The 14,666-nt window shown below is 34.4% G+C and overlaps 1 protein-coding gene across 7 annotated transcripts in view; it reads right to left on the bottom strand.

Annotated features, from left to right (window-relative positions):
* CCDC91 (coiled-coil domain containing 91) overlaps positions 1–14,666 on the bottom strand; it is a 160,883-nt gene that overhangs the window by 50,256 nt on the left and 95,961 nt on the right. For all 7 annotated transcript variants that reach the window (XR_003927223.2, XM_030041178.2, XM_030041180.1 and 4 more), the window contains 3 exons: positions 7,644–7,736; positions 7,395–7,463; positions 5,440–5,616 (listed from right to left, as the gene is read on the bottom strand). Coding sequence is in view for 6 of the 7 variants with exons in the window: in XM_030041178.2 (XP_029897038.1) it covers positions 5,440–5,616; positions 7,395–7,463; positions 7,644–7,736 (339 nt within the window). In the remaining variant the exon portion in view is untranslated. The remainder of the gene's footprint in view (positions 1–5,439; positions 5,617–7,394; positions 7,464–7,643; positions 7,737–14,666) is intronic.

A 14,666-nucleotide genomic window follows, 5' to 3' on the forward strand; every position in this document is an offset into this window, starting at 1 on the left:
ATTTCAAAGAGTAAAAATAAGCAGAAAGAAGATGACAATGGAGAGCACTGCCCATTGTTTTTTCACTGAAGTTTATAGTTGTACCCCAAGAGCTTCACTGCAATTTTGAATTCTGGGAAAAAGCTACTGCTTCAGCCAAATTACCCATTATAGTTTCTTCTTATCTAGAAGGTAACCGCTTCTTTATTCAAATAAGTGTTCTAGAAAAAAAATTCTAGTGGAAGAATTTTACCAAGCATTCCTCTCAACACTGACAACTACCAGACATATTAAACTCTCCTTTCAGGGAAGTTGCCATTGTAAAAAATGCCATACAATGTATCAAAAATAAAAAAGAAAATACTGGAGACATGCCAGGCTACATCTAGCCTGCTGAATATATGAATTCCTCATCTAGAATGACTTTTCAATGTGTTGTAAAAGGATCATGAGGTTACTGTGCAAATGAACATTACCTTTAATCAAAAGACTACTAATTTCTTTCAAGAAGGACAGCTTATTCTCCCCAATTTAAAATGCAAGCCCACCCTCCCCAAAACTAAGAAACCTCTTCTGAATGGGGGGGGGGGGGGGGGGGGGAGATCTCATTTATAAAAGCACTAAGCACCTGGATAACACATATATAAAACCTGAAGATGCTGCCAGTCTCAACCAAAAGGAAAGTTTTTTGGACTTCTAACACCTTACAGCCTTTTGAGACAGTGCTCTAGAAAAACTTTTACCATTTCCTTGGTGATGTAATATATCTCATTTATCCCTTCAGAGTTATAAGGCTTCAAAGAACAATATCTTCAATTTAATTAAAAATCCCATGTCTCTAAGTAAAGACCCAAGTACTGGAACAGTCAAAGCTTTCATGAAAACAAATGCAATATTCACGTTACTTTAATCCTTCAATTTCTTAAAAAAAAAAAAGAAGGGGGTATGTCAAAATTGCTCCATCAAGCTGAAACATTAACTCAGTATGTCTTAGTTCCTACTTGCACTGCAAGTTTATCTTTACTCTGCTGTTTCATATTTGGTAAGAAAATACTTGATATTAATCGTGAGTTATTTATTAAACTGTCCCCAAGTCCCCAGATTTTTCTCTGGCAATGTTAAATTAAAGTAAGTCTTATATGGAAGGAGCATCTCTTATCTGCAGACTCAACATCTATCTGACTGAGGATAAACAATTTTTCAGGACAAAGTTTTGTCAAGCATGAATATCTAACAAGTAGAAGCAATCTGCATAAAGCTTCCACATTTGCATCTACTATGGCTCTCCTTCCTGGCCACTCTGCAACAACAACAAAAGTCTAAAAAAATACCTGTATCATCCCTGCACAGTAAACATTCATCTTTTCTTCTTTTAAACAAATTACTTAGAAGATGAAGGGAAATCTCACCACCTGGTTCAGCAGAACTGTGATCTTCAAAGCTTTAATTGTTCTTATGCTAAAATTGCCTGACTGAAGAAATGTTAACTAGCGTACTTTAAGTTTTTTTCCAATTGCTTTCTCATACATAACCAAATTCTGCAAGGTTTTTTTAGCGCATGTGTTTAAAAACTGGTGAAAAAATAACAACTTTTATTTTATAAAGAACATCAGTGGATAGTAAATTCCTCCCTTAAAACAAAGAATCAAAACTCCTAAACATATTTTTCTGGTCTAGAAGGCAAAGGAGAAGCCAACGAATTCATACCATTATGACACAGAAATTTATTTTCCCTCATTTTCATAATTTAAATATTTTACAGATACGTAATGGTGCTGCAGTTTTTAAAGTACGTCTTTCCCATCTAGTTTATCAATTCTTGCCCCATGCATATGACAGTGTCCTTTTCCCTAATGGTTCTCCTAGTTTTACTTTTCAGTGTTTTACATTGACGTGCATCTTCTCTGTTCTTAATTTGCAGCCGTTTGGCAGAAATTCTTTTTCTTAAGGCCAGGGTTGTATGTTTTTGGTTATGATTCTCAGTGTCTACTGACACTGTACCCTAGCTTCTACTACCAGATTCACAATTCTCTTGAGGTCCTCTTTGGCTGTCAAATTTCGGGTCTCAATTTCTTCTGTTTTGTTCTTATTCAACTCTGACACAGACCAAAATATATTTAAAACACATAGATTATCAAGTGCATTTGTGTCTCAAAGAAAATCATAAAATTTTGAATGTCTTCAAATTTCTCCATTAATTATTCCTAGAGTTACTTATGGGTGCCGTGACTAGAAGCCATTCTGCCTCACCTATTTGCAGAAGACTATGCTGACTTTCATTAATACTGTAATAATTATCCTGAAAGATCTTTCAATTTTGCAGACTTACAGTATTAGTGAAGGGAAATTCCTTCTCTTTAATACTGAGCTTAATTTATTTGTTTTAGTTCAAATCAGTAAGGCAAACCTCTTCAATTTAATTTACAGCAGAATAAAATTCAATTTTAATCTAGGTTTCTATGACAATTACTAGTGTGATACAAGACTAAAAAAGAAAAAGACACAAAGGTAAATATAAAAATATCTTTTCTTTCTCACACACAGATTATCTCCTCCGGTGATGAAGAAGATAAACTAAGAGAAGAGAAGTTTTGTTAAAAACAAGTCAGGCTTCTCTTTCCTAGTATTATGTTCCAAAATCATGTGTTAGTCAGAAAGATCTCCTTGAAATAACAGTACTGCTCTTAAAGCTCTTTTTATATGTCTGATACCAAAAGATTATTTTCCATGTTCACTTACATTCAGCTACACTCAGTTGTTTCATTACTTGGTACTAAATATAAGAATAGTATCAGGTGACAATTTTGAAGCAGGAAGCATAAAGAATTATACAGCACAGCATAAAGAATTAAATGAGGCAAGCATTACATGGCCACAATTTTACATTTCATTGTCTAAAATGTTAGACTGTATGTTTTACTTTTGGCCATTATAGAGCTGACTTGACAGATTATGTTGTCTAAACAATAACTGCAAGAAAGTCAATAGTGCAGTTATAGCTCTTGAAAGAGAACTCTTACAGTAAAAAAATATAAATAAGAAACAACTCTGAGTTGAAGGCTTTACACAGAAAAATTAAGGTCCACACACAAACTGCCAGCAGTCCCAAGTGTTTTTCATTACTAAACCAAAGTCACATCTGACACCGTATATAAGCCATCAGTTGGCATATTAGCTCTGTAGTACTTCTGTTGTTGTCAGACAGAGAATTTTAGCAGTTGTATGTTTATAATACCAATGGCCTAAAGGAGTCAGGCAAGTTCTTGGCAGAGGTAACACGAGAAAATTTCTGCAAGAAACAAATTTCTACATGAAAGTCTGTTCTCCCAAAAGAATTTGTACTTGTTAATCAGAGAATAAAGAGTGTAACTTTAAATATGTTATACATTTATGTGAGAGAATTTTGGAAATCTCAAGAGAAAGCTGCATTTTCCTCAATTGAAAATGGATTTGGTATTTGAAAAATGAACCTAACTCAAAGGAGAAATCATCATATAACTGTTACTATCAAAGTTGTCAGATCTATTCAGCATTAAAAAAGATGGAATTAACTAATGTCACATGACTACATCAAGAGCAAGATATTCACAGGAGAATTAAATCACAACACTCTCCAATACCTCACTGTCACAACAAGTACACCAGTAGATACTCCAACACTATCAACTACTTGATCAACTAGCAGCTTGAGCTGAAAAACCTGTCCTTTTGAAAGGCCTGAATTTCTTCGTCAGAAAACCACTAACATCACAGTATACTTAAAACTTTGTCTGAAAGAATACATCTATCAATATCAAACTTCTAATATCATCCTGTCTTGTGACAACTTCAAAGGCAGTATCAACAACAAGAAACTCTGGCAGTACACTCCCCAGGGAAGGTAAACCTACCCTGAGTCACTATGTCAACTTAATCCACCATTCTCCCACCCCTGGGACATTTTACATGCTCCCCAAATCCACAAATATAGAACCCTGGCCAACCTCATGCATCCAGCTACGGGACTTCTTCACCAAAAACCTTCAGGATTCATCAAAACTCTCCTCAAATTTCATTACCATAGTCCTCCTATTATCTCTTCATGTTCCACAAGCTATAAAATTGCTGTCTTTTTCTTTACTGTAGTAAAAAACTACTTTATTGCTCTCCCTTCTGTCAACAGATTCTCTACACCACTGGTACCAGTTCTCATTCTGGGTAGTCTAAAAGATTTGTATCTAACTAAACCCCAAGCAATTTTCTTGGCTTGCATTTAGCTTTGAAGTCAGCTGCTTATCTTTTTGTTGTAAAGAAGAGTTTGAGTGCCTGAAGGCTTATTGGTATAGTAAAATAAGTCTTGAAAACTAGTATCTTATCACTTGATACATTCAAAAGCAGTAAACAAGCTATACACAAAGTAAAATCATTCTATTTACACTAAAAATGTAAGCAACACAGTATAATAATGGCTTAGCATCAAAAACCAACATTTTGTTTAGTTGATTATGTATGAGGTTAATAATTCTGTTTAATGCTAGAAAGGGAAATGGGTCTGTTTCCAAAGAGTTGATTTTTAAACTTCTGTGATACGCTATTTTACTTCTATTTTACTTCGAATTCTAAAGGTCTTTTTGTTGTTGTTATTCAGGACATTAAAAAATATAGTCATATCAAATTCCAACACCTGAATGAAACCTATCTTGTTTAAAATTCTTCAGACTATAACATTCAAGTATGCCACCAAGAAATCAGTGAATTTACAGGCTGTTCCCCCAAATATTTCCAGCATCAGAGACTACAAAATTCAACTTTTGGAAGAGTAATTTAACTGCCATTATAATGTATTTAATTTGTAGTTTCTACAATTGTTAAAAGTAATATTGGGAGTGTCCATCTCAATTTGTGTTAAGTGACGTACAATTATCCTTACAGAAGCACCTCTCTAAAAAATAACTCTGGAAACATTTCTGGTTCATTACTGGTTTAGGTTTCCAATTTTTATAAACCTCTCTTTATTTTGTACCTATTTTATTTTTTGTCTTAGAAAAAGTATCTTTTTACTAAGAGAGATAATGGAATTCCAGCAGAATAGGGAACAAATGTAACAGCTTTCCTCTTCCATAGGTATAAAAGAGTCACCTAAACTGTCTACAACATAAATGCCACTATCTGAGCTAGTCATCTTGGACTTCTTTTGAAGTCAGTGGACAAAAACAGGCACTTACAGGGCATGATTCATCTCATTTCAATATACATACCTGAAAAGGTTGCAAGAATTTTGTTCTGTGTGTGCCAACTTCTCTCCATACACATAGTCTAGATGACGATAAGCTAACAAGATAGCTGTGCATTGCAAATATCAACTAGGCGCAGTGATGAATGATAGATGTCACAAGAAAATCTAGCACAACATTAGGAAGACATTCAAAACTAAAAATAGAATACACAAAGCAGGTCCATGGAAGGGCAAAATATACTAACTTGATTATGCTTTCTTTGCTCTTGCATGGCTTCCCAGACAGCCTGGGCAATCTTCTCTTTATGTCTGTCACGCTCTGCTTCCCACATTTTTCTTTCTTCTGCATGAATCTTCTCCATATTTCTCCTCTCCTCCTCTACTGCTTTCAGAACAGTCTGCCGCACTACTTCTTTTTCAGCCTTTGAAACAAATCAAGCACAGATAATGACGAAAATACCCAACTTGGGTGCTTGACTCATATACGTTACTTCTTTTCATGAGGTCTATGAGCTGACAAGATACGGGACATGAATATTTTCACTTCTGAACTATGAGCTTAAACTTATCTTAAGGTGCTACCAAGCAGGGATTACCACTGGACAATGACTTTGTAGTTACAGAAAAAGAAAGTTACAAGCAAGGATCTTAAATTCCTACCTACTTAAAACCCAAGTTTGCTTAATGCCAACACAAAAAACATGCAGCAGGAACCACGTAAGAGTAGGTACGTCATGGGCCTCCCTACACTGCTTGATATTCCCATATATGAGATACTCCTGCTCTTATCTACAAGTATCTAAAGTCCAAAACCAGTCTAAGCATCTTCTGTGGCAAAGTAGCCAATACATACTTAAAACAAATGCACCTTCCCTCTGAAAGCTCCTTAGCTAGGCATTCTACAAGAAGTACTGTTTCATTTTTTTTTTTTTCCAATGTTTATAGTCAACCATTACATGATATCATCAGAAGACACACACTGAATTTGAAGTAACAAGGACAGCTCTACACCTGCTGAGTCACTCAAGTACATATATCAGCAAGACAATCATTGCATAATATCTACAAATAACTAATGGCAGGCTGAAGTTTAAAATAAACAAATACGGGCTGACAAACAGCCCCCCCCCCCCCCCCCCCCTTAATTTTAATAAGCTTACAGGTTATTCCAATGCCTTTTGGTGGTCATTATGGAACTGGTCAAGTGAAGTTTTAAATGGCAAAAAATACTGGGTTCCTCAAATACCTACGCTTATAAAGATGTTTCTTGCAATTCACTGGGACTTGATTTTTTTTATTCAGACATTTATAAAATATAATAAAAATGTAAGTTAAAAAATGCCCTATTAAGTTAAGATATTTTATTATACACACATTTTTCCCTAGATTATCAACCATGTAACAGATGTTTCTTGTGTTACTGAATGTTATTCAGAGAGGTGCTCAGCTAGTGTGCATATACTACATATGAAGATGTACCGGAAATTATTAATTTAGCCTAACCGACTGTGCTAGGTAACATACATCACTAGTTTCCCAGATCATTACATGCAACTGAACTTTTGTGCTGGATTCTACATCAGTATTAGAAAGGAAAGATAGCTTAACATTTACAAAATTACTGTCCTAACCCCAATGCACTTCATAATGAAATAGACAAAAGAAATCATCTTTAAAAAAGTGAATATTCACTTTTAGTCAAACATCAACTTAAATAAAATAATTGAAAACCCATTAAAATGTCCAAATTTTTGTATGATTTATAAAATAGTTCTGTCCTCATTGAAAATGACCATAAGTAACAAAAGTTAAGACACAATGCTAATTGTCTTATTAAGTTAATCAGTTGACCCTGCTACATAGCTCTTCATATCAAGATGTATTTATGTTGTTCACTGAAAGACCACAAAACCAGATACTTAGGTAACACCAATAAGCGAACTGTAATATTATGACTTCTTGTTATAAACTAATTCAGAGTCTATCTTAGACAGAAGTAAGTTACATACATTATCTGTATTAAGGCATAGGATATAGCAGGTATGTTCACGATTTATAGAACTAGCTTCTTTTAAACACAGATGATAACAGAGTTTGACAAATTTAATTATGAAATAAGAATGAGTTGCCGAACTTGGCATTTGTAATGACACACATGGAATCCACATTGCATGTCTACTACTTAACAAGACATACATACCTTTGCAGCAGCTGCCACAGCCTCCTTACTTCTTTGTCTTTCTTCATCCAAACATTTGTCAAGCACTTCCTGTAAACATTATGAAAAATTAAACTGCAATATACAATAGAGGAGTGGCTAAAAATAATTTCAAACAGTCAAAGTGCTTGAGAAAGCTTCCTCTTCCTGTCAATAATTGTGATAGGATCATTCCCAATGAACTCCGTGGTGCAGATCAGACCCCTTTTTTTTGGTAAATAAAAGCAATACCTTGTGTTTTTGTGACTGCTGCATCAAAGCCTCTTCTATCTTTCCGGATAGCACTTCCTTCTCCACTTCCAAAATGTCCAGAAGTCGCTGATGCTATTGGGAGAAAACATTCATATTATTGTAACCACAGTCTGCTAGTAAAACAGACAAAAAGAGCTCATCCAAGACACTTAGGTTTGTCAGTTGCTTACAAAATGACTTAAAATGTAAATTCAGTTAAATTACATATACAGCATATACCTTTAATTGATTTCATGTCATGAAAAAATAATTACAATAATAAGAAACGGTTACCTTCCTGATTATCTAATATTTCTGCTCAGTCTGAAGAGTATTAGGAAAGAAGTTGGAAAAAAAAATCACTATATAAAAGCAACACTTATAAATTTTATAAAGATGGTCCAAGCAACACCACACTTTAAATATTTCATTTAAACAGCTGCAGAATTTAAATTATGCTCATACTACATCTCAGTTATACTTATAGAGGGCAAAAGGCAAATCTATTTTTTTTCAACCATTTGAGATACCATGAACTTTGAAAGCCAGGAAATGAGAGCAAAAGAGAATGCTGCTTTCTTCTAATCTTATTCTAATTTGAAACATTTTTTCAGGGAGAAAATGAACACTGAAGTGACCAGGTAGTCTATATGTAAATGTATAATCTATCACTGTTCTTAATCACAACCCATTTATCTGCTTTTCACTAAACCAAGCAAAGCATTTGAAAGATGTCGGTTTTGTCTGTAAGAGCTAAGGTGTTTTCCAAAGCTAAAAATTATTACTGGAAATTATTGATGTTGGGTATTTGTCGTGAGATAATTGCTAGCAAGTCAGTACACTTTTTTACATGATATTTAAGAGAATATATATTATAACCTTAAAGCATTGTATCAATACATAATAATATTTTACAAGATCACCAAAAGGAAAAGTGTAACAGTAGAGTTTTATATTAATAAAAGTGTATATAACAAACATAACATTTTTACACAAACACTTATGCAGGCAAATACCCCTTTCACCAGCATTTCTAAGAAACAGTCATTTCTGTTTCATGAATTTTATTATGTTTTAATTAGAAGTGTCTCTAATGGCAGCTAGAAATACATTACCAAACTGCAATACTATGTTCTGAAAAATATTTTTTCATTTGAAGAATAGAATAGAAAACTTCTAGACTGCTTTATAAAATAAAACACCTATCTGCCCTTCCAGGATAAACATGTAAAGAGGCATTTCCTTGTGAATTTACTTAAAATAGGTCTGAATGGAGCAGACATATTCTAATGGAAAACACCTGTGGAAGGAGTGGTGAAATTCACATCATGGTTATACTTAATGATGTGTAACTAACTTGTCTTGTGGACTCAGTATTTTCAGACATTAGCTTTAACTATCAGGGCTCTTATAGAAAGTATTTTTTCCTAGTAACTCAAAGGTGAAACAATAAATGGATTTTATTATTTAAATGATCTCCATGACTCTTCACTTGACTGACTGCACAAACTACAAATCTGTTATTTCACTTGCATTTGAAAGAATGACAGAATAGAAGACAAACATATGCAAATATTTTATCAGACATACACCCCAATTCAAAGTTTACTCATGTCAATTAAAAGACTGAAACTTTATTTGCTTCAGTCAAGAATCAGCAAGAGACTTTCTAAGGAGAGCTCATTAGAGAAAATCACCTCTACCTTTAAAACACCTACAACAGAATGGCAGTCAACTTGTTCAGCAAGATTAGAATTTCTAGTGTAAGACTTCCAAGCAGTTAATTCCAGTTTGAGGCTGACCATCAGATTCCTACGTTAGATATGAAGACCGTGTATGCATATTTCAAGTCGCCATAACGGGCCAGCTACCAGATGTATTCTACAACATTCTCCATGGGACTACAGTTTTCAGTCTTTAAACATCAGGGCAGTTTTAGAAATTTTATTTTACATATATGTATAAGAAGACATTCAAGCCCATGCTGAAAGTCCTGAAACAATGGAGACATTTGCATTAATACAATACAGAACATGTATACAAGGCCAATGGAGACATCTAATGTCTGTTCTCCTTACAGACAAAATAATTTCATGACTATGGCCTTCCACATGACCCTAACCTCACTACACAGCAGTTTACTTTTCATAAACCTGTGGTAGATCTACTATCCTGAAAAATACAGGTATTGGGACCAAAACTTTTTTATCATACAGAAACCTGAGAAGTTCTGATCTTTAACGCATCTCTGAAGTGAAAATGTATCTCCTTCACTGCGAAGAAGAGTGCACAACTAAATCCAGAGATAAACTCTTTGTACAAACAAGAAAATGTTACTCCAGTCGGTTGTTACAGTAATAAGGAGTTTAACATCACCTGGACATACCAGTTCCACGGAGATACAGCATACCAAACAAATGGAAATGCAGACAGCAGTATAAGATAAATCAATTTGCTTCTTCTGGAAGCAGAAAGGGAAATCTTTAAAATACAACATACCGCTTTTGCTTGCCGCTAACTATAAAAAAGGTTGCCTAATAAGTAAACAATTACCATAAAAATTAAAGCTGCTGTAACTGCCGTTTGCAGTATGATTACTTTAATTCAGCTTAGAATTGCCTATTTTCTTGGTAGATTAGAAAATCTATATGGTATTACATTTTGAGTTTTATGGAATTGACAGAAATTCAGCAAGAACTGTATTAAGAATTGTACCTGTGCATAAAAGCACACTAGTTTCTATTTTTCAAGATACTAGAGGTAACTATTTGCAAGTACATTTAGAATGCTTTCAAAATAAAAGCTAATGACTTCTGGCTTATTTCAAACGCAACTTCTTTTACATTATATAGCAACCCCATTTCTCATGGAAACGTTAAATTTATAATTTCAAGATTGTAAGCCTCTTGTGAATAGCTTGGCATGTCCTTTCCTATTATAATGTAAATGTTTATTCATGTGGAATAATCCTTCCATAAATGGTTACCTTCATTCATATCTGAACTTCTAAAAGTTCATATCTGAACTTCTAAAAGTTCTAAAAGTTAATATATCATCACAAATGTTGCAACAGCTGTCCATACAACCCAGTAAAGCAAATTATCTTGTACTAGTCCTAGAAGAACTGTTTATTTGGCTTCAGAATTTATATTTGGCCAAATAGGTTTCTTTTTCAGAGAGAAATGTACCTTAAGCAATTAAATTACATAAATTATATGAAAAGAAATAAGTAACTGGAAGTAGACAAAGCAGAATAAAGTATTACATGAAATGCTTCTCCCTGAAATAAGTCTTGAGTCCAGAAAGCCCATATTGCATAGTTAGCATAGACAAAATAAAAAGGATGAAAGCTTCCATTCTGCATGTAAATAATAAGCAATTTAATTACTTACCAAGAACTTTAATTACTTATCAAGAATTTTTCCCAAGGTACTGTGCTCCATAGTAGTATTAGCCTTCATATGGAGCCACAGAATCTCCTTGAAAGCTGTGCTTATTCAAATGATGTAATGCGAGCTCAGTGGTATTATTAATCCATTTTATAGAAAAGAATGCACCACCTTGCCATCTGAATTCCTTTTTATAGAAGCACAGATCTTTCAAAGGCATACTCGGGTATCTAGGTTATGCATAACACTTGAGTAGAAAATGTGGGAAGTTATGTATAGTAAAGGTTTTTGTGCGTTCCCTCTTCTGACAGCAATCAAGGAAATTTTAGCTATTTCTGTATAATGACAGCTTTCTGACAGACTTTCAAAAAAAAGCAGTAATGCAAAAGAAATGATTAATGAATGTATGAATAGAATTCCAAGTTGTTAGTTTAAATGTCTCTGCACAGCAAGCTATTGTAACCCCTCTGGAACTAGTATTTAAATTAGGGCAGGTAGCTTTGTTCTTCAGATTAAAAATAATCCATACACCTTCTAAGTAGAAGTTATTATACAGAAGCATTAGGTACATTAATTTTCTAGACGCATGCAGAATGACTTTGGACTCTGGTACTAAATGGCCACAATGAACTTTAAATAAAGTCAGTGCTTCCTCAGTTGGTGTTTCAGATGAAGTTATTAAAGGGAGTTGAAGGTTAACAACATATAAAAGGTGACAGTTTCACTTCAGCACTTACACATTTGAGAGCTTTCAGTTGCTCTTGTATTTTTAGCTAACAGGAAATAGCAGGATGTTTTAGGTTCATTTACTTGGCTTGTAGATTTTTGTTCAACTATAGTAAAGGTCTCTTAACAATACAGATCATTGCTGAATTAAAGATCATAAACACTGAGATAAATGCCAATGCTAAGCAAACTTATCTCATAAAACCCTCCCCTTCTCAACAGGAATAAAAGCTATAGAAAGGATGCAAGTTGAATGAATATCATTCAGCATTCCCAGTTTCCAGAGGTAAGAATTATGAACATGTTCCTCTCTCTGTTAGACAGTATTAAAGGAAAAAAGGAAGAGTGTTGAGACTTAAGGCACCACTCTGAGCTATATATACACTGAATTTGGTTTCCCAAGCATTGTAGAGGCCACTTTCTCTTAGGCTTATCTGGACATCAAAGTTGGAGGTCTCCTGGTAATTGTACCTGTCAAGAGGATATTGCTTGTGCTTCAACAAGTAAACCTAATAAAAGCTTTCAAGAAAGAGTGATCAGCCTCCTGTAAGCAGGCTAATGAGTTCATCAGACCTAACAGTCTTAATAAATAATAATAAATAATTCAGTCTATTCCAGTTTTACTGTGAAAGTTATGATGAGACCTACTTATGGAGCCTTATGTTTGGAAAAAAGCACCTAACCTGTGTAGACTGTAAGACAGTGTCCACAGAATTTTTAAATGGAAGTTGAAGTGAGGGTTTCCTTTATTAATCAACAATCCAAGAACCAGAAAACAGGTAAGAAAATTCTAAACATGTTGGGGCTTTAAATCCAGTTTTCCAGCTGTTATTAAACAAATATACCTTACTGACTCTCTGGACTAAAGTGCAAAAATGGAAATTGATGAAAAGTCATGGCTACAGATAATCTTGAAAAAAAACCCCTAAAACTCCTGAACTGGAAATATGGTGCATGAATTAGTGCGAGGCCAAGATAAATCTCAGTGAAAAATCCACTTCAGTGCAACAGGAAAGTTTTCAGCCAATGTAAGTTTTCTAGGCTGCACATTCACATTGTGCATGTTATGTATAAAGCACAGTAGACAGTAGAACACTATGCAGAGATACTCAGCCAGATCTCAAAACCTTTAGCTTAGGTACAACAAATAGTATAGCTCTTTAATGCATCACTTTGCCTGAACTAACTTCCATAGCCCAGCACCCTTACCTAGCCATCTTTCTGACAAAGCTATAATTTGCTTCCTTTTATTACTTAGACAGGGAGTATAGGGTTAAGAGTGCAAAATTCTGCTGTGTAAAAATTCTGAAGAACAAATTGTAGTGGGACGTGATGGCCCAAAGAGACACAAGAAAGTGTTTTCCAACAAAAGAAAAAAAAAACCAATCTTTTTAGAAAAGTGGTATTCCAAAGTGGAGAGAAATACTAATATTTCTACCCTACTCTCTGGAAAGTAGCAAGAGAGGGTCAAGAAGAGTCTTCTGAAAATCAACTTAAAACAAAAGGCATTCAAAAATATTCAAAAAAAGGTTATAATGTTTTCCTCCCTGCAATAAGTTCTCTAGGCAATGGTTCCAAATGAAAAACGTTTGATGTAGATTCAAATATAAATACAGAGGTCCTGTGGTTTTTCTTGATTCCTGTAAAAAAGAAATCAAAAAATCTTTCTTTTTTTCCTGGAATGTGAGTCACAGAAGACATTGTAAACAGATTTAATCACAATAGCAACTAGTCAGTCTTTTTTGTTTTTATATATTAAATTTATTTCTGAGGAATCATGACATTTTTCTTTCAGGTAAGCATCTTTTGAAGGATTATATAGTATATATTATAATAATTCATTGAGTGAATGAAATAATGCAGAATATGAGCTATTTTACAGCTAAAACACTGTATTAAAGCTATTAATAACTAATTATCATTTCATAGAATCATAGAATCATTTAGGTTGGAAAAGACCTTCAAGATAATCGAGTCCAACCATCAGCCATGCCCACTAAACCATGTCCTGAAATGCCTTGTCTACTCGCTTTTTGAATACCTCCAGGGATGGTGACTCAACCACTTCCCTGGGCAGCCTGTTCCAATACCTGACAACCCTTTCAAGTAAAGAAATTTTTCCTAATATCCAACCTAAACCTCCCCTGCCACAACTTGAGGCCGTTTCCTCTCATCCTATTTCCAGCCACCTGACAGAAGAGACCAGCACCCACCTCGCTACAACCTCCTTTCAAGTAGTTGTAGAGAGCGATAATGTCTCCCCCTCAGCCTCCTTTTCTCCAGACTAAAACACAGGCATCATAAAACTATCTCTCATCTCCAGTACTTTTTTTTTTGTACTTTCATTTCATATGGACGTAAAACAATCCCTGGCCCTCAAGATTGGGGGAAAAAATACCTTCAGAAACATTCAGCATGTGTTTCAGTACTTCATTCATCAGCAGGACTGATAATCCACTGGATTGGGCTTTTTAAGAATTCACCAATTCAAATTTGTTCACCTATTTTAACAAGAAGTCCTCTTAACCCACAAAATTCAAGTCTTATTTCTATCTCTTATGCAGGAATCCAACAGTAGGAAGAAATAACACAGGTCATGGGAAACATTATCTCTGTGTGAGAAGGAGATGACATAACAAAAATACACAGTTATAGCGTCATGATTTTGTAATGTTATCAAAATATGCCCATTTCTACATCCTATTCAAAATATTATCCTGAGGAAAAAGGCAACCTTATTAAAACAATAATCATAGTTTTCTGCTCCTGTAGAAAGGGTAGCTATATTTAACAGCATATTCTTTTATACTGCACCTTTTCTTCACCACTGCTAAACTATGCCTAAGTCAAACGACAAGATCTGGTAATCATAACTGGTTTCCTACACTGTCCTCACTATCTGTGGCAT

Source organism: Aquila chrysaetos, chromosome 17, assembly GCF_900496995.4.
Source record: "Aquila chrysaetos chrysaetos chromosome 17, bAquChr1.4, whole genome shotgun sequence".
Taxonomy (NCBI): Eukaryota; Metazoa; Chordata; class Aves; order Accipitriformes; family Accipitridae; genus Aquila; species Aquila chrysaetos.